We start from the raw sequence: 26,381 nt of genomic DNA on the forward strand, positions 1-26,381 counted from the left end.
TTAACTTAATTACAGCCTTTAAACAATTAGAAACAGCAACATATGAAAAAGAATTAGGCATTACTATAAATGGTAATTACTGGGTGAACTTTTTCTAACATCTGTACTTACTGTTGGCGAGAAGCAGGGAACCAAAAGCAACCACTATTACAAAAATGGCACAGATGGCATCCAGACGCACAGCAAACCACCTTGAGGTTGTCAAGAAGAGAAACCAGGCCTCTAAAGTGTGTTTTACAAAGACATAAAATCAGTGGATTATTAGAAAACTAAGCTATATAATTACTGCTAAATTTATTCATGTTAATAATACAAATTGTCAAAAAAACCCAGTGTTGCCATCTTCAAGTGCATGTCTGCATGGACTGATGATGACCAGTCTACTGACCAGTTTTCCTGAAACTGTCTAATTTAGTTTTCGCACCAGTAGCAACCACAACAGGAAGACAAAGAAATATAGTCAAGGCTCAAAGCATGGTCCACTTATTCAAAATGGAAACCTCTTCTCAACTCTAGTGGACTCAAGAGTCTTATACAAAAAACAGAAGTACAACTGCATTTGCTGTAGCTGGAACAGAGTCTTCAGGCTTTAAGGCTAGAACGTATCACAACACAACTGTCAGAGCCAAGTTTTCAGAAGGCAGCTGCAGCTGGCTAAGCTCCTGTAGAGCTACTCAATACAGCCAGTGCAGCTTTACAGAGCTATTCAGATGATTAGATGAACATTTTTACTTTTGGGGAAGCTGATAGGTGGACATCTCCACTCTGCACTCACACTCAGGTGTTGACAATTTGGCGCTAAGCTCCATCCCAGGTAGATATGCTACAGTACAAGGTACAAGAGACAGCACAAAAAGACACTGCAATACAGAAGGCAAAGTGTTTGAATCCAGGGCCAAAACCAGAAGAAAAGTAGCCATAATAAAGCATGGCATTATTTATTGCTTAAGCTGCACTCAGAGGAATTGTTCCAGCTGCTACCAAGTCACAGGAGAAGGTTACGATTCCAACCCCTTCTGCCTTGCTTGCCATTACTCCCTGCTAAGGATCACTGCAGTTTCAACTGTTCAATGCTCCTTAGTCCAGTGCCGGGAAAAATTCAGACTAAAAAATTCTCCCTTCTCTAAGATAGAGAAGAGGTAAGTATGCTTTTTAAGCCTGATCATCTTGGGATAGCCAGATTATGGTGCTTTTGCCCCATTGATCCTAGTTGTCCAGGGAGGCACGTTACACTGCCAGCTTGAGACAAGTCATTTTGCAACCTCCCTATGCAACAGGGGTCACTGTGCATAAAGAAAGGAATCTAACAGTCATAGGAATTAATAAAGACTCATCATGGTCTGACGACTCGTGGGCTTGCTTACAGAGATGGGCACTGGCAGGAAGGATACTTGGGTTTGGTCAAATGTCAGCATGCCTTTTAGATGTTTTTTATCTAAAATTTATTTAATACTCCATTCATGGGCATCCCTCAAAGGGATTCAAAGCAAGTGTCCTGAGTTCTAGGCTCAGGCCTAAATAGAGGAAGATACTACTTCAGCCAAAAGTGGAACAAAAACCATCACTGGTTGGGAGAGCCTTCTGCAATGCAGGAAAGAATTTAAAACAGTTTAGCAGACTTAAAAACCCAGGACTCCAACTTTGTAAGCTGCTATGAAAGGTATTCCCTTACATCAGCTACTGCTTGCTCATGTTTACTATCAAAGAACTATCCAGGGTGAAAATAACTTCAGGAAGTCTCTAGTTCAGCCTCCTGCTCAAGCAGAGTCAGGTCAGAGGTCAGACCACATTGCTCCGTGCTTTATGCAGTTCCAGTCTTGAAAACTGACACAGATGAAGCCTGCACTTCCGGGCAATCCTTGCCTCTGCTTGACTGTGCTCACAGTGAAATAGTTTTTCCTTGAATTCAGGTTAAACATCTCTTGTTACAACTTATACCCAAGTCGCTGCTCCTACCACTATGTACCATGGTGAGGAGACTGTCTTTATGGCAACATCCTTGCAGGTACTGGAAGGCAGCTATTTAAATCCTCTGTATTCTGTGAACTGAACAAGCCCAGTACCTTGGAAAATCTCTCTTGTTAATACCCAAACTATCTTAGTGGCCCCCCGATCTCAGATGTTCCTCTAGTGCTGAGGTGACTCCAGGATGGTGGAGAAGGCCTTCACTGGCCTGCACTGATGAAGGAAGACACAGCAGCCGCAGTATTCGGTCTCTGGATGATTTATTTCAAATTATCAGGAAGCTTGTCTCTTTGGCTGCTGGCCGAGAGAAGGCGCAGACTTCTTAACAGTTGTTTACTATTTCTTATCTATCAATTCTCTCTGTGTCCTTGCTGAGGTCTGTCCAGCAAGGCAAAAAGGGAGCATCTGACCTTGAGAGGCAGGCACAGAGATTAAATACTACCTGCTACGTACTACATGTTTACTATTTCCTACCAATATCTAGCACCTATGTTGGACAGTGTGTTTTCAGTAAAACCCAATTAAAAGATGCCAACATCACCAAGAAGATGGAGGGTAAGAAGAAGGAGGAAAAGGACAAGTCACACCCCAAATCCTCCATGTTGGATTTTTCATACCCCCCCTGTACCAATCCTGACCCCCCTGTACATCGGTCAAAACTACCATGAACATAATGTAAAAATACTCTCCTCTAACTTATAACTACTTTTACTTTATCTACTGTAAATTCTAGATTTTTGTCTCTTCTTGCTCTTCCTGCAGAGCTGGTAACTCATTCCATGGCTCAAAATCAAAATCACAGCTGTCTCCAGCTGTCTGCCAGGGTCTCTTACTCATAGGAATATGTGAAAATGTCGGAAAAGCATTTTGGGTTCCGACACCCCAACAGAGCTCATTCCAGATTTTTAGAATGTTTCCCAGAGCTGGTGGTCCACAGCTGAATGCAGTACTCCCAGTGTGGGCTAATAAGTGTGGAGGGGGAAAATCACTTCCCTCCTTCCCCTGGCTATGCTCTTGTTAGTACAGTCCAGATGGTGTTGGCCTCATTTGCTGTCCAGGCACATATTCCTTGTGAGGACCAAAAACCACACACACTTTAAGCCAGCTAGTATATCCCAAAGGCTTGGGTGGGAAAGACGCCAAGATGAAGTGTGTAGAGATACAGAAGAGTGTGACTATAAGCACTGAAGCTTGACCTCAAAAACAGGTTCACAATCTGCCCAATACTTCTCTTAAATGTCATGGTCCTCTTTGTATGGTGAAACTTCTATACACAGTTATTGCCTAAAGATGTATTTTAATATACAACTAAACCACAACTTTATCTTCCCTCACTATCAGGTACTGTAAGGTTGATTTGGTCAGTTAACTAGCAACTGTAAAATATTAAGAAATGGGAAATTCAAAGCTAGAGGTGCCTCCCTGGAAGATGCACTACACCAGTCACAAGTCACTGGGCTCAACCTGGTCAGTGTGTATGATGCTACAACCTGTGACAAACTACTTCAGAAAGGATCAGCTGGTCTTATCTGATACCTTGTAAATCTATAAATTACACAACAGCAATCGAATATACCTGTATGTCTTACAACAGAGGAAAGTCACAATCTTACCTAACAAACACAAAACTGAAAACTTGCATTCTGCTATATCTTGAAGAACATTGTAATAGAGAACATTTAAACAACAGAAGCCAAATAATCACAGTGCAAACCTGAATTATATTACTTATGCTTGCAGAACACCAATATTTCACACCTTCCAATCATGTTAATTCCGTATTTTAGATTTAAACCCTGAAAGCTGCTCAAAGTAAAAAAAAAGTTAGATTTATGAAACTTTTCCAAGATTATTTATACTAATAATATCTGCCCATTCCTAGCATACTACTTAGTATCAAATGCTTCATAATGTAGCTTGTTCCCTCCACATCTCTCTCTGCCCTCTCCCCACCCTTCCTTTTCTTAAAGATGGAATCCAGGAAAATGTTAAAAATTATTCTTAAACTATTCTTATCAGGCATACTTGCAACATTTATCTTATACATTGTTAAAACATATGCATGGGTATTCTAAATTGTATTACAGCCCAGAGTAAACTCTCTAAATCTAGACAGATAATGTTTTTGTTCTAATACAGGAATTTTACCCTAAAGAGACAAATGCACAGCTCCTACTGATTTTAATGCACATTATATCGATGTTGCTGAGGGCATAAGATATTCTCCTCCTACAGTGCAAAGTATTTGATTTTTCACATCAATTCATCACAAACCTGAGTGGAGGTCTTGGTGTGCATCAAATAATTTTTGAAATCTTTCCTCTGCTTTCAAAGCCCGAATAGTCCAAAGCCCCTGGAGGGATGACGACAAGTGGGAGAACACTGGACTTCGAGCTACAAAGGGAAATGAGAGTTGAGTTAACAATAGATGAAGGACAACATTTAATTCTTTTTGTACCACACTAATCTTTAATCCTACCACTTTATATTTAACCATACAAACTACTCGACTGCATCTTTTTAGAATAAATATGCAATATCTTTAACTAATGTGCTCTTACTCAATTAAAATCAGTCAGACAGCCAGGCAGATTAATTTATACAAAAATCTCTTACATTTTTAACAACAGCTGTCACTGTAGAAATTCCTTGGGCTTTATTAATGACATTAGGCACCCATGTTTGTTATTCATAATGCTTAATATTCCATATCATAGTCAATCTAAAGTCAGGCACAGGAGTCAGATCAGGTCAGAAATACCATTAGTATATGCATGCAAGGTCCCAAAGACCAGCAGCTTAGCATATTCTTAACTAGCTTTATTTACAGATAGTTAACTGACATACCCAAGGTTTATCATTATGCAAAACAGGAGTTAAGCATGTAATTCACTAGTTGAGAACCAAGGCAATAAGGAAGTTATTTGCATAGCAAAAGAAAAAAAATCTTTGATGGACTGTCTATAAAATACTAGCATTTCACATAATAATAAGGAGAGTTCAAACTAACATTAAGTCCCGCCAAACTACATACTTGTGGATTCTAGACGTTTAATATCTCTTGAAGTGTCTAAGAAATATCGTCGAAGAAAAATGAAAAGAATAAATAGTGGAATTAAGGGGATGAGTATCCAAGGAATCACTGCCACAGCCACAGCCACCACACCACAAATCTGTAGGAGAGTCTGGAGCACAATAGAAACAAAATAAAAAACTATTTGCCAGAAGAATTTAATTTAGAACAAGCATAAAACTATTTAACACTATTGAAACATTAAATATTTAAACATAAGTACCAGATTTAAGAGTGGATGCATTGTATAACATATAAGCAACATCTATTTTTAAACAACTTGGAAATTATCAGTAATATCTAAATTAACTATTTTCCCAGTTTATGGTTTTCTTCCACATTATTTGTTCTTTAAAATAAGTCTTTACAAAGCTGGTTGACTGAAAATTAGTGTCTTTCTTGGTAGACTATTTTGTGACTGCCATAATAAAATAATAAATGATCAATGTAATGGACAACTAATCTTTAATGGACCCTAGTTATTTGGTGAATCAAGGACATGTTTTTTCACTTCCTCTAAGAAGAAACTGGTGAACAACTGGCTTTCCGCTTGAGTTGAAAGACTTGACACATGGAAGAGAGACTTTCAACATAGGCTTGCAATGTTTTCCTAAACACAACATTGTCCCATTTAGAAAGAAAACCCAGGACAGGAGAAAGTGGGCTTTCCCTTCTCAAAGGATTACACTGTGAAATGCTACAAATAAGAAGAAAATGTTACACACTGCAAGAATTGTCACAAAAGGCTTGTTTCACCAGGTTTACTAGAATGTAATATAATAGGTGAGATAAAGCTGACTTTACTCTTAAAAAAACTAGATATAATGAGGAAAACTGTTCCTTAGGACAGAGGACCCTGGCCCAACTTTCTGAATTAAATCCTCCATTTCCTTCAGACCCCTCCACATCTTCAATCAAACTTTCAGTTTGAATACAAAGTCAAAACCATTCTCTGCACACAAACTTCTTGCAGAACCCAGCTGTGCATGAATGAACGTATGGTAGGAGTCCTGGTACACTATGTGCCCATTTGTTCCTTAAAAAGGGGGAAAAAGCCCCAACCCATACAAAAATAAACCCATACAGTACCAAAACCAGACAACTGAAATCATAGCTCAAGATTAAATTCCTGTATTATTCTCATTAACATATTCCTTAGCAATAACAATACTTTCCAAAGATTTTTCATTTTATGGACTGTACAGCAGCCACCTTCTTCATCACCTCATACAACACAGAAGTGGATCCCAGGTAAATTTTGTGGCTGCCTGATTTTTAGATTCCAAAACTGCATTAGTGTCCACTAGGTGCCAGAAATGCAGGTCTTGGAGCAAAAATGCTTCCATCCCTTCAACTTTTCCAACTCAGTGCTCATATAAGCAACACATCAGCCAAGGCAGGTACCAGAGAGCTACCTGGGTTTTCAAACACTTTCAGTGGAAGTGTCTATGACACACTGCATTTCCTGCTGCACTTCTGGTAGTGCACTGAGGCCAAAACCAAGTACAACCTTTACCCCTAAATTTGCTTTTTTTCCCTTCAGGCTTTTCTGACTTTACCCTAATTTGACCTGACCAAAGAGCAAACCCACACACCTTACACATTACGACTGCCTGACTCAGCTCTAGGCTTAGAGGTCTTAGCTCATGAAAGAAGATTTCTTAATGTTATAGCCCCCCATCTCATAGATCCTGACAACACATTTTAGGGGCTCATAACCCTATTAAGGAAAATTGCTAAAAGGTAGGTATGGGAAAGGAGCTCTGGAGGAAGTTGGATTACCACTACACTGCTCATCTGTGGGTTAAGGTGTTGATTGATAGCATCATGTTGTTCGACCTTCTAGATACACACAGCAGATAGCAAACGTTTTACCTAGATTTCATCAGGAGGAGGTAAGGTGGCAATGAGAGTGCACAGTGTTTCACCTGGATCAATTATGCACATGGCTGTGTCAGCACAAAGCAAACAAAGCACCCTGGGCTCCTCACCAGCACTGCCATCAGCCCTTCTCTACCTTCTACTTCTCTGGCATTCTTTAGAGCCCAGTAAACGTATTTCCTTTTTATCATGGGGTGAGGAGAAAGGACATAAAGATTCCTGACCTCCTACAAATATTCTCCTGTCTAGCTCACTGCTTCCCTCAGTAATGCTCATTATCTCTGCCAAGCCTGCCAGCCATCCATATGCTGGTGAGTTTCTAAAGGTTCCCTCACTTCCATCCTTATCAGCAGAGACTGAAGTCCATTCCTTTTCTTCCTGTTCCAAACTCACTCCTGAATTTGCTTTATACATCTGCTGCCTTCTCCCACCATCACTTCCTTCTCCCACCATCACAGCTTCCAAAAAAGCTGTTTCTGAAGTACACAGTCTCCTCATAACATCGGCCGCAAATCTGAAGTCAAACGTTGAGGAGAGCGGCTTCAAGGAAAATAATTCTGAGGAAAACAAATGCTTCTTAGTAAAAAACAAAGAAGCCAAACTGAAGTTTAGTGATGATAATCTACAATATGTTGCAAAGTGCCAGTGGGGGTGGGAGTGGGAGTAAAACTATTAAGATCCAGCTCGTGTAAACAAAGCCTTGCTACGGCAGAAATACAGGGAAGGAAAAGATGGTTAGGATGACTAAAGTAAAAAACTGACACCGCCTTTGGAAGGAATTTTAGATGAGCCTGCACCACCTTATCATTATAAAAATTTATGATAGGGTGGATCAGTCATGTGTGCTCTTTTTTTTGAAAACCAAACTTGCATATAAATTAACTCTTAATGAAGTAGTCTGAAAGCCAGACACAACCGTTTGCAGACTGTAATCATGTAGTCACTGTGTGAGGTAAGGCAAAGGTTCTAGCTCCTGAATTTCACAAGAGACAACCAACCTTTGCAGGTGGAGACTGCCCCAACTTCTACCAGCTTCACTGTGTGCAAGTTGCAGGACCCAAGATAATCAGCAGGCTGACAGTAATGGTAACATGAGTGTCTGGTGTCTCTCCTCTCTGGAGTCAAACAGCAAGAAACACTCAGGACTGGGTATCTAGACTTCTCATGGCAGAATCAGCTTACAATGGAAAGTTGCATCAAAAGTCCAAGATTTTCCTACATAAAAGAAATATGGTCTACAAACCCAGCAACTTTAAAGTATTTCTTAATTTTAGCATTCAAGATTTAATAACTGTGTAGAAAGTAACAGTCAAACTGAAAAAAAAAAGAAGAAAAGCAACGAAAACAAAACCACAGGAGCTGATAAATTACATTTTACAGCTATCTGCACAATATTTGAAACAAGGCCACCTTGCACAAAAGACAACAGATACACTGGCTACCAAGACACCAAAGACCTGGATAGTTTCAGGAAAAGACCACACTTCCAAATGGAGCCATAGTGTCCAATGTCCACCTTCAAACCTGCTTCCATTTCCCTGGAGAAAGATAAATCTCCCACACACCGCCTGCACACAGTCTATCCCTAGAGTACAGAAAAGCACATGTTGTTTCTGTTGGGAGTTATCCTCTTGCTTATAAGAGTCCTGAGAGATTTCCGTCATGATTTGGTCAGTCACTCCATTTACTGTGGCTTTTTTTTCCCTTAAAAATCTCCTTTTTTACTGCAACAGGCATAGCCAACTATAACCCTCTAGGGAAATGAATGCTCTGATCAGCACGTTCACTTGTGAAACATGCCTTCCCTTCACCATCTGATGACCTACTTCTCCATTATTCTTACAGGTGCTGAGAGTGATATTCTGGAGTTTCTATCTCAAACAGGTCTTGATCTAGGAGTAACAGGTATTTCTGTACCACAACCACAGAACAGAAGAACATGGTACAGGACCTACTACCATAGGAACCACACTGTTCTGGACTTGCAGTTGTTAATCTGGTAGGATCTCTAATCAATGAGAGTAGCCCAGGGGATTCGAAACTTGGAAACCTCATTGTGTGGCCTACATGGTGAAACTCCTGTCCTAGTTTAACAGTTGAGTAGCGGTCAATAGAGTAGTAAAATTGTTTAGATTGGAAAAGACACTAAGATCATAGAGTCCAATCCTTAATGTAGCACTGCCAAGTCCACCACTGCACCATGTCCTTAAGCATGGTCTGTGCATCTTTTAAACATGTCCAGGGATGGTGGTAGCTTCACCTAACCTTTAGGTGCATACCTAATGACCCTATGGTTGAATATTTTGCTACAGACCACTAACTGTATTTACTTGATTCCCTCTGACTACAGCAAAGTAAACACCTAAAGCCCATCAAGGCTAAATTTTGATGACCAAATCTACAGTCAAATCCTCATGCAAGAACTGCAGCATTCCAGGATTGGTTTTACCAATACTTAAGCAGAAGCCAAGTACACGTACTCAGCCCCAGTTCCTAAATGCTACTCCCTGGGCCCCAGTATACAGTCCCAAGGATTATATTAGCCCACAGAACTGCCACAAAGCCATACTAATTTAATCATAGCAAAGGCACATGTCCTCAACTTCAGTTTGAACCTTCACTACATTAACTTTAGGCACTCTCAAGTCAGGCTGTGCTGTCTGAAGTAGACATTTCAAGAAACTACAAAACCCCACTCTGTTCATACTTGCTTGGCATCACCCTTCCTCCTCCTTCTCCCCTACCCCTGATGGAAATTATTTCCTTGTTGACTCTGCCAAATAACTGCATGTACAATCAATCCTTAATCCAGTTCTGACATTTTCTTTATCCTTGAATGCATTTTTTTTTTTCTTCAAACAGACTTTTTCAAACCAGACTGTCCAGACTGACTGACCTGCATCTCTGTTAAAGAAAAACTGCACAGGTGACTGGTTACACTGGGACGCCAGAAGACAAGTTTCCCTGGGAAGATGACATTGCAATGAGAAGATCAGAGCGATAAACATTTTACTCAAGCTAGCTCCACCCAGAACCACAGTGTAGATTTTCTGCATTTTTGCCCTTTATTACAAAAAGCCACAGGAAACATCCAAAGAGAAGCTAGCACCTAAACAATTCTTCTTCATTTTACTCACTTAAAGAAGCTGAGTTGAGGTGAGCAGTCTTGTATTCAAACTACTTTATAAATAAAATTTATGGATTTTCTTTTGAAATAGGTTAAAAATAAGTATATATGTTTGTTTACACTACTGCTTGCATCAAACTGTCAGTAACACATTTGTCTTCACCAAAAATGCAATGAAGATTTGTGAGTACAAGAGAACACATGGTACATACAATATTTAAGTGGCATCTCTGTCAATGTCCTTTTCTGAAGCAACCAAGGACAGCAATCTTTGACAGGAATGACAGCTCTCAATCAGTGTTTATTCAGCTTTAGGAAAATGTGCATCCACAAGAAAATACGGGATTTAAAGACCATGACAACCAATGCACTGAAAGGAGAAAAAAAAGACACAGCTGGAGAAGAAATGAAAATTATAATTTCAGATAAATTGAATGAAGAAAGTAAGAACTAAATACTGCCAGCTCTAAAAACTTCCAAAAGAGCAAGTTCATCTTTGTCCTGCGAGATGCTCTCATCTCCTCTCGATCCTGCTATGTGCAATTAGTCGACAAGGGGCTACCTAACTAAATCAGTATGTCACTGCAAATGGCCTGAATACATCTGCCAGAAATGTATTCGATATTTCCAATCACATCCTTAATGATATCACCTCCTACTTCTTCTCGTCTCTACAAGGCAGTCCTTCTGGATCACGGTTTTTCCAAGTGAACAAGCACATACTGAGCTCCCCAGGGCAAATGTTTTCTGTGCCACCAACCGGCTCATTCATTTGACTTGGCATGCATTTTGTCATTAAGTGAGAAGCTTTAATATTTGTTTGAGGTCACAGCAAACTGTATGCAATTGTTCTTTAACAAGTAACTTTATAATAAAAAGGGTTTTTAATATGTTGGCACTGCCACCACTCTCATATTCAAACAGCATCCTATCATCAGTAATCTCTTACTCTACAAGAAGGGATAGAAATAGGCTCTCTGGGCATCCTAGGCCAGGAGGCTTAACTGTCTCATGCAGAACTTGACTGTAACAGCAGCTTTCAAAAAGCACAGTCCATATGTTATCTGAGATTTCCAGATATGATGCTTTAGAAACAGACATATAATCAAGCTCTGGACCTGGTGATTCTGACAGACACTTGAAATACTCATCCCTTAAAACTCCACAGTGTATTTGTACAACATACAGAGGTTATCTTCTTTCTAAGAATAAACTATCTTCACTATGTAAGAAGTTTTCTGCCAGGCCTTTCAGCTACCGTAGTAAGTTACTTCCAGCTAATACAGGTTTTCCAGGGAAAAACAAGCTTTTATTAGAGCCAAAGTTATGGCTTCTTCCTAGGCATGCAGCTCCTGCTCATACCCACCGTACATGGAAACCAATACTGTCATACACAAAATGACAATGCCAATAGCCATTCTTGTAAAAGGCTGTGGGCAATATATTTTTCTATTTATAAGAAACAGAATCTTGAAAAGGATCTTTGATTTTCTGAAGTGCTCCTCGTTTATTGCACCTTGTGTCCCTTAAGCACATCTGCACAGAAGTGTTCTCAAAGATTTGGGCAGCAAGTCACAACTTTGCAATGAGGATCCATACAAAAGTGAGAAGCCTTCTTCCTGAAGTCACAGGAGCTAGTTATAACTTTACTGTGATCTCCCTGTAATATAAAGAGTTAATATGTTTTTGCTGTTCAACAGTGCTGTTTGTCACTTCTCCTGTGAACAGGCCTTGGCTATATTCTTATACTGCTCTTTTCCCAAGGGACAGAAAGTGTACACACAAGAACTATTCACATAAACTACAGTGGTATTTGTACCATGAAAAATACATTTTATCTTCCTGTGGAACACCTCAGATGCTGAGCACAACTTTGCATGGTAGATTGAGGAATCAATGAGTGTAGAACATGCACACATACATGCTTTGCTTTCTTGACAGCTCTTGCCAGAACCTGCCTGAAACACTACAGAAAAATGTCTGGCATCACCCAACATTCCCAGAGTTACTCCTCAGGTAGCAGAAAGCAGCTATTTTCCATCATATCAATTTAGAAGGGTTGTGCCTTCAATATCCACCACCACTGCCAAGCATGGTTGCTCTGTTGACTGTTGCACTTGCTTCAAGATTCCCGGAAAAATGCATTTCTGTATGTCCTCTGTCAGTCCTTGCTGATGAGCAACTGATATTTTTAAAGGAAAATGAAGAATGGCTTGACAATTTTTGCTCCCCTCCTACCTCTTAGAAGTAATTTCCACGATGTTTCCCCAGCTATATAAGCCCAAGACAGCCCCACTGAGCACAGAGCCTTATGAAATCATACTATTTGATTCAACAATGGGTATTTTACTCCTTAGGACTGCTACAAGTGGTGTGTTTCCCATTTTGTCCTTTATTCATATGTTCAGCACTTTACCAGCAGAGAAAAAAAAAAAAAAACCAAAAAAAACCACCAAAAAACTCACTGTTTTCAGGCTATTAGGATGCAGGAGGCAGATTTTACAGGCCAATACAAAATGATGCAAAAAATGCATCAGGACTGGGAAAAGTTAGGCTGGGAAAAGTTAGGCCTTTTGACACCCCCAGTACAAAATGTGAGTGCTGGGGTACTAAACAGGGAAAGGATCACAGAAAGTAGTTCATGCCCTCCACAAACAGCATCTCCAATTGCCACTGCTGGAGAAAAACCACTGACCTAGACAGACCACTGATAGCATTAGTTCATGTTGTTATGGTCCAGTCCATTAATTTACTTGTTGAAATACTACTGTTCACTCTTCCTGTGAGGAATTCCTCTGAGCTAATGATGATGTTATCACCTTTTCACCCACGCTATGCACTTTTTCTTTTTTGCACTTCTTTAAAATGTTTAGCAAAATTGAGCTTACCACAGACACTGCTTCCCCACATGTCACAGTTTTGCAAACTTTGTCTTTGAGCCCTGTACTTTCGTGCCTCAGGTCTCTTGTCCCTCATGGCCACAATGCCAGAGCAGCTGTGCACCCATCTCAAGAATACCTCATTTTCAACTGCATGACCTTTTCTGCTCAGCCAAGTCTAACTTTCACCAGACGTTAATTCTGGGTCTTTCAACAACCTTAAAAGCTTTGTGCTACATTCAAACTGTGGGCTCTTCTGTTAAAGAGAGTATCAATTCCTCAGTAACACAGCCCTTCTGCCTTACAGTAACTACAAGCTTTTAAGCATTTAATTGTTCTTGCTATTTAGAAATACACTATTCATGTATTTATTTTTAGATGGAATGAAGAACTACTCATCTTTCTGTAAACACCATAACAGTCTCTCTGCCCCAGTTAAATGAAAACTATGAAAAATACTAAAGACTACAAATCAGCTACCCTAAGAAATAAAATTACCTCCTGTTTCCTTCAGGTCACACTCTTTCACAGGAGATATGCAAAAAATGCTTTCTAACTTGTCCCTGACATTTTTCCCCTTAACTTTCCCAGAGCTTTGCCACTTTGATAGGGCTATAAACTACTACTTTCCTATTCAAAATAAACTCCTGACTCATAATTTTTCAGTATTACATGACATCTAGTGATCACTCACCTCCAAAAAGTTGAGCAGTGGTCTCATGCTTACAGCATATTTAAATTAATCTGCACCAGCCTCACTCCACCACCAGCAGTTTTCAGCCAGTTCTGCTGCTCTGTGCATGTCCAGAACCCAGTGAGTAAAGAGCAAATCCCATGGCAGAGAATAAACATCATTTACTGTCATAAGTGTGTGCTCATTCTTTATGTGTTACAAATATGCAGCAAACCATCAGGAAGATTTTCCAGAAGCTTTATTTAGCACAAACCATCAACAAAGGCATACTTATGAAAGTAACTGATAGTTAAGTTTGATCTGATCCCACAATCCAGGCTATTAGTGAGAAAACTGAAAAATTGTTTTTCCAAATGTTGAGTTTGACAGAAGGGTGGACAACTGAATCAACTACCAAAACCAGCAGTTTTATAAGATCTAAGCCCTTTATTTTAGCATACGAGTGACATTCATAGCAAGAGAGCTCTGCTTATTTAAACATTAGACTGATTTTTAAAACCATTAAGAAAATTATTTAGGGATGTGATTGTGAAAGCAAATGAAATAGCTCAGCATCCTATTCTTCCACTGTGCAGGAGGAGGTATTATTAAGCCCTCAAAAGAGCCTAAATACACAGACTTTTGTATTTCAGGAGTACAATCCAAATGAATAAATTTATTTTAAACAATACAAAAATGTCCTGTAATGTAGATGTAATAAAAAGACATATGACATTCAGCTACCACCTGAACTCTCATCTGTAGTCATACAGAACTGCCCACACTGCAATCTCTACCTTCGGACAGACAAACTCATCAAGATTTTCAAATCAGCTGCACAGTTGACCAAGTAGTCACAGGATCAGCTTCAGCAAGAAAAAAGTTCTTATATTGTGCATATGCACACATAACCCTCGCAGACCATTTCTGTGAGATTAAGTCTTTATTTTTGCTAAAGATAATTTCTTCTCCCACATGTTTGCTTTGGGTATAAATAAGCATAATGATTTAACACACACATGTCAGCTACATGGCTTAGAAATTCAAATTACCTCCAAGTTTCTCCTTCCTTCTTGAATCAAAAGTGAAATCTCCAATCCTTTTGCCAAACAGTGAAATCCTAATTTGTTTGTAAGCAGACATTGTCCTATCTATAGTATATCAGTAGTTAAAGGCAATCTAGAAGATTTGTACTTATCACCATTTGGAACAGGATTGTTACACTCTGTGACTAACAGCAGAATTAAAATATTTCTAGCTAGTATAAAGTGTTAGAAATGTTAATGATTTTCAGAAGTCTTAAAACTAATCACCATTCTGAGACACAGAAATGATAGATTGTGACAATGCTTATAAAGTCAGGGAAATACCAATAAACCTGCAAAAACCTATAAAATACTTACATAATACCTATAAAATAGTAATAAAAATTTCCACTCTAGCATTAAAAACAACAGTAGTATACACACAAAGAAAGACCAAAAAGAAAAGGAGAAAACTGCAGAAAACAAGAGAGGACAGAATTACACTAACTGAAAACTAGCTTTATTTTCAGAGCACTATATTCAAACCACCTGTATTCTACATTTCAATGAGAAAATGAGAGGAACCCAGTATAAAACTATGACCTACTTTGATCACATAAATGCAGAAGTGCAAAAACTAAAAGGAAATTAGTTAAGAAAAACTAGAAAAGCAGTAAAGGAGGCAAGAGGACAAGAAGGTAATGACACCATATTTTCAGTATTATTTTGCCTTCTTTCCCATGTTAGATAAAGGGTTACGTCTTCAAATTTTATTAATACCAAGTAAATAAACACCCTAAAATATCAAAGCAGTTACATTATGTTGCTAAACAAATTAGTTTTGTTACAGCTATGATCTCTGCTGCCTTGACACTAATGTGTGGAGAACTGTATGCATACCTATTCTTATAAAAATTTCTACAAATGAACATAAACAGAAAAAAAAAATTTAAAAAAAAGTGGTGAGACAAAGGCTTAGGCTGGGGATACATAGCCACTATAGTGAGAACAGAACATAACCTTCCTTGGAAAACTGAGGTCCATATATAAACTGGAATTCACCCATTAGCAGTGACTCCAGACTTTACACATTTTATCCTGTACACACACCACCAATCTGAGTAAATATGCAGTCTGTATGATGCAAGACACTCACCCTTCCATTCAAAGGAATGTGATGACAGGTACAAAACAAAGAACAGCAATAGCTTTGGCATAGATTATCTCCCACCGCTGGTCACCATCAACAAGACTAATTGGCTACTGAGATTTAACAATCAAGGCATTCAAGGACAGAGGAAGAAAAGGTCAATAAAAAGCTGCATTATTTAGACAAGTGTCTGGGCTAAACTCACAGCTTCTGCATGTTGGTCTTGGAGACACAAATGCAACCCAAGCCTCCTCCACTACTTCCCACCCCTTTTATTTGTTTGCTTGTTCGTTTTTAACAAGACAGTGGGGTTTATTTAAAAAAAAATACCAAAACTGAAAGCACATGCAAATACTGCATGACCACAGCAAAAATTAGGAATTTATTGCAATGATAACTTTAACCTTTTTTTAAATTAGAGCACAAAAGTTACCAATGAAAAAATATATACCCCTATTACCTTTTTTTAGGTTTTAACTAGTCTTTCATTATGCAATAGTCAGATGCTCTTAATATGCATCTTGGGAAGGTACAGTAAGAAAAAGTCCCGTAAGGTTTCAGTTGTCAAGTGTTACTAGGCAACTGTTTTGTGTTTCTTTAATTTATTTATTTTTCATTTAAACCTTAGCACAGCAAAACTACCATGATTCAGCAAAAGGGAAGATAGTATCCAAGGTATCCAAGCCACAGGTCTGCACTATGTACCAGGCTCAACAGAGTATACCGACATTTAACACAGATCCCACTACTGGTTATTTTCTTACAAGACACTGCTGATCGTATTTTGAATACACACATGCAAACACACAGAAAAATGTCTCTTAAAATTCACACATGCATACAGACTAAACTCAGCTAAACTGGAAAAAACAACACAACAAACTCCTCCAGAATCCCGCCTCTCACAGAAAGCACAAAATAACAACGTCATTGTTAAACTAAAAGATCCTCAAATTCCTTCTACACATTTCCCTGACATCCTCACACAATAAAATGCAGGGGTCAGTGGTACTGAAACAAGGAACGGCAGTTCCACTCTTGTGCACATATGAAAGCAAGTGACCCAAGCTATTATTCCAGTCTGAGGCACTTTTTGTTCCTAATATCCAGATGCAGCAGCTCTTTTTTTCCCTTTCTTTTTTTTTTTTTTTAAGAAATGACTGTGGACACCTCCTTCACATTTTCCTTTTCTTCACTATTTTCACTCCATAAAGCTGCAGTCAATGTGTTTTGTGTGTAGTGAGAAGGGAATGGCACATTCAGTGGTGGTCTCAGCCACAGCCTACATTGGTGGCTCAAGTAGTCTCAGGATTAGGTCTTTGTGTGTGATGAAAGGATACGAAAAGTCAGTTATTTAAACTCAGTCAAGCTGTTGATTTTGGGGAGGAAAAAGGTTTTGCAATTCAGTTTTCCTCAATAAATCACTGCCCTTTTTCAAGGGCAGCTGCAGATAGTTCACATGTTCACAGTGTTCTCCAGAAACAAAACAGATCATGATTTTTTTACCATTCCCCTCAATCTAACATAGGGTAAGAAATCAAAATGAAGGGGCCATCACATTAATTACTCAAATTCACTTGAAACTAAAGCAGAAAATCAACTCTGTTAACAAGTAATAAGATCACTGAAAAATTACAAGGACAAGAAACTAAAGAGAAAACCATTCCTTTAAAATCTACCAGAATAATATACAAAACCGACAGGAAGTCTGAAATATATTTCACCGTCCTATGTACTCAATCAGTTTACAGTCATAATTTCCAAGCAGTAGTTTATCAGTTTGGGTACTCATCTGGCAAAGTCTGAGATGAGAGTTTAAAGATGTTAAGCCTCTGCAGATCTGTCTTGAGTCAGAATATAATTCAGCCTTTGATTAGCTTTCAAAAATACAGCATCCAAAATACTAGCCACTTAGGAATATATGGGCTAATGTGCATAAACCACTATTAAATATATAGGATTCTTAATTCCTAATACTCCCTCTTTAATTTTAATTCCTAATACCTCCTCAAAATTTAATCCTATTTCTTGGCTGACCTTTTCCCCAATTAGTGCATTGTGTTTTATTAGTGCTGCATTAAGCTAAACATTGCCCAGAGAAGCTGTGGATGCCCCATCCTTGGAAGTGCTCAAAGCCAGGCGGGATGAGGCTTTGAGCAACCTGGTCAAGTAAATGGTGTCCCTGTCTCTGGCAGGGGGTGAGGTTAAGGCAGGACATTTATATCTAAATAAAGTAGAAGTTTAAATTGTCTTAGAAAGTTTTAAAGCACTGTAATGGCCTTCACACAAGTTGTCCTTTACCTGAGGAGACTGTAACTTAGCTGGAGAACAGCTGCCAAAACCAGGTAATTCCAGTTAAGAAAAAGAGAACGAGATGCAGACTGAGGCTAAAGAGGCTAACAACAATAACTAAAAATATGTAAGCTCACAAAAAAAAAAAAAAAAAAAGAAAAAAAAAAAAAAAAAAAAGCCAAAACCCTACCATATTCACCAAACAAGTAAATTCAGCTTTATTGGGCAGAAATAATAGGTGTCATACTGAACACAGCTTTCTAGTTTACTTTTTTAGGAGAAGTGGTACAGAACCTTATGGTCAGACACAATTCATTAGAGAACATAAGACTCAGGCTTAGACTGCAGATTTTGAAGGTCTTTTTTTACTTAAATGAGCTTCAAACTGGACTCTAAACGTACCATTAAAGATATCTTAGCTGAAACACCTAACTTAACCTCTGGTTTCTTCTCAATTTTTTATTCTTCTTCATATCTACCCACAGCATTCTGTTCCAGCCATGTAGTCAAACATAGCCATAAACATGTTCTCATTAAAGAGACTTATTTTTAATTCATAAACCTTGTGGATACAGCAGTAATATCCACAAAACACAGTCAGCTGCACTAAAATGAGATATCTCATATACTGTTAAAATTCATAAGAAGAAAAAAATTACTGCCTTCCAGCGAGGACTGCTTCTCTTGCCTTCAATCTCTCAAGACAATCTGGCAAGACTGCTTCTCTTGCCTTCAATCTCTCAAGTGTGTTATATTTTGGTGCACTTCAAACCAAAGAATGAAAAGATGGCAGAAAACTTTAAACACAATGCAAGTGGCTACTTTGGGAGATATCAAAAAGCAATGGTTTTGTAAAATCTAACCAAATTTTTAAAAGAAAACACAAGGTTCATGATGCATTTTGTGCTTGCCACATACCTTTCATCTCTGCATTAACCAGAAAGTGTACAGAGACTATCCACTGTCTTGCAGAGAGTCTTTATTCTCCTTAACTCAATGGAAGATGTAAAAAATTAAACTCTTTCTGTTCAAAGAATTAATTTTCATCCGGTTTAGCTGTCTAGACTAATAACGCTCATTATGGCTGTAGTGCAGTGTATAAATCTTATCACCTACTCCAAAAAGAATATTATCAACTTTTAGCATTGTTTAAAAATCTGTATTTTGTATAATTACAAAATTCTTGAAACTAGAAGGTGGCATTTAATTATTTATTTGTTGGTATTTAAATTGGCTCATACTGTAGTTTTTGGTTGTCCAATCATATTGCATTTACTTGTGCTGAAATTATACACTCACTTGCCAATACAGTAAAAGGGTGGAATGCTCCACAACGATCCTAGCAATAACTCTGAAAAACGACCACTTCTTCAATGCAAATCCGCTCAAGAAAAGCTTCTACATACAAAGTAAGATGAACCAGTTACTGCATTGTTTATTAAGTTTCACTTGATTCCTCCTGACAACCATTTAAACAATGAATGTTGGGAAATGTCTCTCAAAGAATCAACAATAATGGCTGGGATCAGGGCTTTTATATCCAGCTAATACTGTTTTTAGAAAGGAGAAAATATTTCTTCCTGAAGGGATTATAGGAAGTGTTATAAAAGACACCTGCAAACAAAACAAGTGACAAAAGATCTCTATCATAATTGATAACAGTTATCCTTTGTAAAAATCCCTGCTTCATCAGAAATAAATATATATTTGCTCTTGAATTTCAAAAACATCCACTAAGCAAGAAGCCTGCGGATCAAGAACAGTAAATTTTAGAAAATCTACCAAGAAGAGTTTTTTTTCTTATGGATAGCAGTGCATTAATAATCAACAGTAAGATCCTAAATTTTCTTTTCTGATGGCAAATAGAGCAGGCAAGCTTTGAAACACAGTGTCTTTTTAATACTCTACTGGACTTATAAAATCTACTTTGTTTTTTGGAAAGCAAAAACTTTTCACTGAAAAAACAAACTCCAGAATTTGACAAATAATTAAATAGCCAATTTTAGAAAACCACATAAATTAACCAAGATGAAGGAAAATGTTTGCCAAATGTGGATTACAGTAGGAGCTTGAAAGAAGAAAACAATCACATTTAGAGAAAGAGCCTTCACTTTTTCATTCCAGACCAGTTCAGCTTCAGAAAGCACGCACTGCCTAAAGGATCTATACACTGGTCATGGACTAGGTTTTCTAAGGTGCTGGTAGATGATTCTCTCTGTACACTTTGTACCATGCACACGGGGTGGACACGCTCAGCCTTCTTTTGAAGCAGATCAGTTTGTTCCGTCAAAAGTAAGACAGTGCAATTCTCAAGACAGTTTGCTTCAGGGTCTGCTCCCAAAAGGAAGTATGGACAAGATCACACCAATTGTGGCTCCCTTTGCTTTTGCAGACTTCTGTAACATTTTCCCAGCAAATTCTGCATCCTCAGACAACCCCACATGCCTTTAAACCACATGCCAGGGCGTGCAAAACACCCACTCAGTTTCTTGCTATAAAACCACCACGTTGTCTTGCAACACAACCCTCACATTATTATTGTAAATGTACAGAACTAAAGAAAATGGTTAATTATTTTATCTCAGGATGACAGGACCGAGAGGATGCTCTGGCCACGTGCAGTACATAGTATGAACACACAGAGTGCAGTCTGCTGTAAAGGGGCCACACTGATGCACATAGAAACCCCCCTGGCCCAATGGACAAGCAGCACACTGTGCAGGACAGATGGGTTTGACTTTGTGGATGCAAACCGTTCGCAAAGAGAAGAGGATAAGGACTGCAGGACAAACTGAACTTCCAGTCAAAAAGAAAGGCACATATGTATAGTCTCAGTCTCAAGACAGCTGAAATAAAGTAAGATATTCTGTCTAATAAGACAGTTAACAAGACTGAAGAGAATTTGGAATCTGTACAAAGAGTAAAAAATGAATTGTTTTTATAGAAAAACCATAGTGCACTTTCAAGAAGAATTTAAACTAATTAAATTTTAATTAATTTTAATTAATTTTAATTAATTTTAATTAATTAAAATGGCCATGAATTAAAAATCCTAATATTCACTGTAAGCAACTCTCACAAAAAAAACCCCAATTGCTGTAATTGATAGGTAAAATACACCACATTCCTTTCTTCCCCAAAAGTCACTTTAAAGTGGCACTGTAAAAATCTGAAAAACAAAACATACACCTCAATTTCAGCTACGTCACCAGACTACAAAAAACACTTTATCTTAATAGGTGTTTTTACTTCTTAGAATAATTTTTTTTCTATTTTCAAGAGTTCAGCAAGAACAACATGATTAAACTGCTCAACCTGAAATGTCTTTGGTTTATTTTTAAGTAAGTCAAAACAGGGTTTAGATCCTGAATAAGTTATCTTTAAGAGATGAAGCAAAGCTAGTAATAGCACCTTAAGAAACATTTTTGACCTCAGCATGACAGGTGTGATCCACTAAGTGGATCCAGATAATCCACCAAGTCTTTTTTATCTAGCCTCCACAATTCTGTGTATTCTGTGATTCATGTTATTTTCATACCGTATGATCATTCTTTTTCAGATTTATCCTCCTGCAATTTTTTACGAGAAAGATTAATAGCAACTGCAACAGAAAAATTACCTTGATATCATATGTAATCCTTTATCATTTCATCATTATCAAAATCTCCATGCTTTGTCCATCTTTCTTTTCTGCAGCAACTTATTTCACTTGTTCCTATTAAGGCTATTATATTCACCCTATTACTACTAATCTTTTCTTTGTAAATAGCCACACCTATTTTAATCCGAAATGGTGTGGTAAGCATTTGATTCTTTGTGGAAGTAGACATGTAATTAGGTTAATCTGTGCTATCTTTTCATGTGAGCTGATTGTTTCTTTACTATGGACATATTTCTTATAACAGCAATAAGCTTGCCAGATTGCTTGGAGGCAAATCAGGAGCAATTTACCAAGCATGTAGCTGCTATGAGCTGAAATCTTGACATAATAGCAAGCTGTGTATAGCCACTCCTACCTACCAGTTATTACTCATGTTAGCTTTTTACTGACACGTTAAATTTCAACCACACCTTTCTTTCACAAACAAGTACTTTCATTCGACTCGGCTACATCTGTGACAAATAGCTGATCTTCAGCAAAGCATACAGGAATCTAAATGCAGAATGCAGTGCAGAAGTCTTTGACAGCAGCAATTGAATTACCTGCACGAAGTCCAAGAATGTCAATGGAAGCAAGTCATCCAAGTGGCCAATATCTTTGGAGAAACGATTTAAGATTCTTCCTATAGAAACAGGGTCAAGAAGAAAAACAAAAGGGAAGTAAATATAATTCCTGAAAAGATCCATGTTTTACCGCTTCAAAAACAATTAAAAGGAAACAGCTGGAATTTAAAAATAAAAAGACAATTTTGGAAACCCCCATGAAGGGAATCTCCTACAACCACTGCAATATATTTTGAAGAAGAATATTTTTTTACAAATGCCTTCTACCCAAATATAAAACCTTTACTTAAACAGCTAGAAAAAATTTAAATGGGCTTTGAAGGTAATATTCCAACAGAATTTAACACGTGAAGCACACATGCTTGATGTGCAGGTAAAGGTTTACAGTTCAGACAACTTAATGCAAGTTTCATCAAGCAACATCAGCCAGAATCTGCTCCTATCCTTGACTGAAACTCACTAGTGCACTCATGTCTCATATAGATCATAGCTGATCTAACTGATCTTTTTTAGCATTTCTGTTCTCACCCCTCAACATTAGACATGGATTCAAATTGCAGGAGTTTGCAAAATAAAATCTGAGACAGATTTGCATTCATGCAGCCATACGTTTAGACTTATTCAAAACCTTGACAATACAGTTCTTTATTAAAGCTAATAAAACGATTTTTAATCTGCTGTCAGTGAAGCATTTACATTTCTCTATTTTCCTAAGTTCTACTTGAGTGAAAAAAATCAGTTATATCAAGACTTCTTCCATAATTAAAATCACAGCACTGCCACCCATAAGTGGATTAGTATCTTTCTCTATTAATCAGTATCTCTACTCAGCAGGAAAGAAACGAAACCAGGGGTGGGAATCTGGCCATTTCTAAGGTGTGTGATGCCCATACATGCATTCACATTGCTTTGTTATCTGCATAGATCTTGATTCAATTATACTTTTAACTGGTACAAACATATTCACTGCACTGGCAACAAAAGACTTTTTTTTTCTTTTCAAAGGAGCTCATTAAACTGAAAGCAAGTATAAAGTTTCCACAGAGTGCGCTGGCGACGTAATTTAGAGATAAGAGATACTGAAGTAACTTCTCTGGCAACCACCATGCTAGTTCTTTGCTCACAGCTCTTTTTCATTCATTTCCTTTTCAAGGGAATTTCTGTTCCACACCAAACAACACAGAAAACATCCTCTCCTCAGGTCTGGGACATGACTCTGAAGAGAGGTACTGGTGGCAAAGAGCTTGTTCTGCAATACTTCACTACCCAAGGCAGTTACTTCAGGCAGCCAACAGCAGAATTCATCCTATTTTTAAGCTTTGCACACAGACAGGAAGGGTGTACAGCAGCACAAGACTCAGAAAAGCCTCTTCCATCTTTTTCTACTAGGAATAGCATGTGGGGATGTTCCCTTTTACTTGTATCAGGGTAGATACATCAGGAGAAAGTCCAAGGCAATTTTTAAAAAAAACTTTCTTTTTGCCATGATTTTCTTTCATGGCGACTGGTCACAGAAGAGTGACCAAGCACATGCTGCATACACGCTGTCACTAAGGCTTCTTAATATCCTTAAATATCACATTCTAGGTTATTTTCAAATGAACCAAGACTTCACTGGCAAAAAGAAAATAATTTGAAGAGGTTAAATGCTTCCTGTTGATAGAGGTTTCCTTAGCAGCATGTCCAGGAAGGGCAGATAAGGAAAACTAGGTGGAAGAACAGATTGGGCTCAGGGTATTAGAAATCTGTTCACAGCTTTGTCACTTGCCTTCTGAGTGACTTCACTTTATTTTACAGAGCAAGGAGCACAGCAAGGAGAGGTGACAGTGCTAAGCCCCTCCATGAAAAGCTGTGAGACCCACCAATGATGAGCTGTATACAAGGGCAAAGGGCAATTCCCATAGCGAGCTAAACCCCACCTTAATTCAGCCTAAGAATCACCTTTTTGCCTTTTAACCCCAAGTAAGTTTTATTTGTAGTGGTTTCAGACTTGTATAAGAAGCCATTGCGCAAAGGCCATCCCACGTGACACTGCCAGGAGGCAGCAAGGTCACAGGCTGGCTCCTTTTCCATGGCCACAGCAAGGTCAGCCCCATGCTGGCACCTCCAGCCATCGAGCAATGCCTGCACATTAAGAGTGACAGTGGCTCTCCTCCTCTTCCCATGAAGTTCTCTGAGCAACGTGGTCACGACAGAAAACTTAGCTCAGCCAGGCTGTCCCCAGCAATCCCTGGTTTCACTGTCTCTTCCATGTTACCACCAAGCACTCCAGTTCCCAGAGACAATCGTGCTGCTAATTGCCAAAACTGCATTTTATTGCAACTGCCTTATGAAATTGTTAAGTATAACAATGTTTCTACAGCCTCTGTTTTGACAGTTCTGTGAGCTGCCACTAGGAAAGTGGAAATTAATCTGATGTTATCAGTAAAACATGAAAACATCTTTTAATCTGCCTAATCCTCTTTAAAATGTAAATACAGTGATTCTGTAAAATGACACTGACTAAAATCTGAGTGAGCAAAAGAAATGGTATATGAAAAAGACAAACCTTGAAAACTGGAACTTTTCACAGTCACCTAATACAATTAAACAGCAGCAATATGAATCAGTTGTTTCCTAAATAAACATTTAAGTGAATCTCTGATAGCAGAGCTTCACTGTTTTTAAATTCTCAAATTACTGAAAAATCAGTCTATTTAGTGTTTGCATATAGAAATTCTGGAAAATGTCACCTGAAGTCATTAAGACCAGGAAAATATTTTGCTTATTGCTAAGAGGTCTGTATCTCCATCCTGTACTGTTTATCTGTGACCATTAATGGTTTTCTACAGCTAAAGGCAAGCAACAAACCCACAAGCCTTAGCCTTATTTTTGTCATTGCGGTTTTTCAATTATATTACCTCAGAGACAGTAGAAGAGAAAATACCATTCTAGAGATGCATTTCAGATCCTTTTCACACAGATGTAACTGAACTGGCATTTTATACAGCATGCCCTACACAGAAGGCAGGTACAGTAACTCACTAAAGCAAGCCCCTTCACCATGTGGCAGGGACAGCAATGCACCTTCAAGCAAAAGTGTTATACTTTGGAAATATCCACAAGATGCCCCACAGCCATTACAGTATTGCATTCAAAGCAATTGCTTCATTTATAAGGATGTCTTCAAGTACAAAAGATCTATTTCACAAGGTATGAAGAAACAACTGTTTCCACTTACTGGAAGCACAGTAAATCAGTGACTTACTTATGCATTATTAAGCATGCAAGAGAAAACATTCCAGATTTAAAAGTTAAAGTACCTATTTGGAGTCAGGATTCAAAATGCTTACAGTTATGACTACAGCTTCTTCCAGAATTTGCAAACCCAACTTTTGAGACTGCTTCTTCAGACTATGGAAACTGTTGTACCTGCTATTCAAGAAGGGCAGGAGTTGCACAACCTACCTACACTCTCACCCTGAAAATTATGTTTTCTCTCCAAAACCTCTAAATCCTTCTCTCCTAAACTTACAGACTATCAACATAACCTTGCCACCATAGTTCATATTTCCAAAAACCCCAAACTCCTTAAGTAAGCACCTTTGAGATACATATACATGCCAAGAAACAGTAATTCTTAGATCAGTCCCATATATCCAATTCACAAAAAAATTTAAACTCCCTTAACACCTACATCCTTTACTTATCCCAGAGAGGGGCTACTAAAGAAAAAAGAAAATACTACATTTAAAACTTCTAAGTCAAATTTCACCAAACCACAAACAAAAAAAGTCTTTTAAGAAATCAAGAATTAAGTATGTCAATGTTACAACAACATCCAAACTGGTGAATAGTATCTGCTATTTCAATCACTCAGGTTTCCACGCAGTGTTCAGTGTTAGCAGCAAGCTGCAAAAGGGGACGTGCTCTCTTCAGCAGTCTTATGTTTGTTTTTACATCAAATAACTTAATCAGAACACACACTGTTGTTAGATTTCTTCCGAAGTAATTAAATAACTATTCAATGCCAATTAATCACTGTTAAATAAGGGTCTGTCACCAAAGTGCTATGTACACATTTCAGACTATTTAATGGTCAAATACTTGGCA

General features: G+C 38.2%; 1 protein-coding gene across 1 annotated transcript in view; it reads right to left on the minus strand.

Annotated features, from left to right (window-relative positions):
• Positions 1-26,381, minus strand: part of ABCC4 (ATP binding cassette subfamily C member 4 (PEL blood group)) — a 137,377-nt gene that overhangs the window by 38,877 nt on the left and 72,119 nt on the right. Inside the window, exons 20-23 of the mRNA XM_068182456.1 lie at positions 22,269-22,348; positions 5,000-5,150; positions 4,240-4,359; positions 112-222 (exon numbers count right to left, since the gene is read on the minus strand). Coding sequence (XP_068038557.1) covers positions 112-222; positions 4,240-4,359; positions 5,000-5,150; positions 22,269-22,348 — 462 coding nt within the window. The remainder of the gene's footprint in view (positions 1-111; positions 223-4,239; positions 4,360-4,999; positions 5,151-22,268; positions 22,349-26,381) is intronic.

This window comes from Anomalospiza imberbis, chromosome 2 (genome assembly GCF_031753505.1).
Source record: "Anomalospiza imberbis isolate Cuckoo-Finch-1a 21T00152 chromosome 2, ASM3175350v1, whole genome shotgun sequence".
NCBI classification, from domain to species: Eukaryota; Metazoa; Chordata; class Aves; order Passeriformes; family Viduidae; genus Anomalospiza; species Anomalospiza imberbis.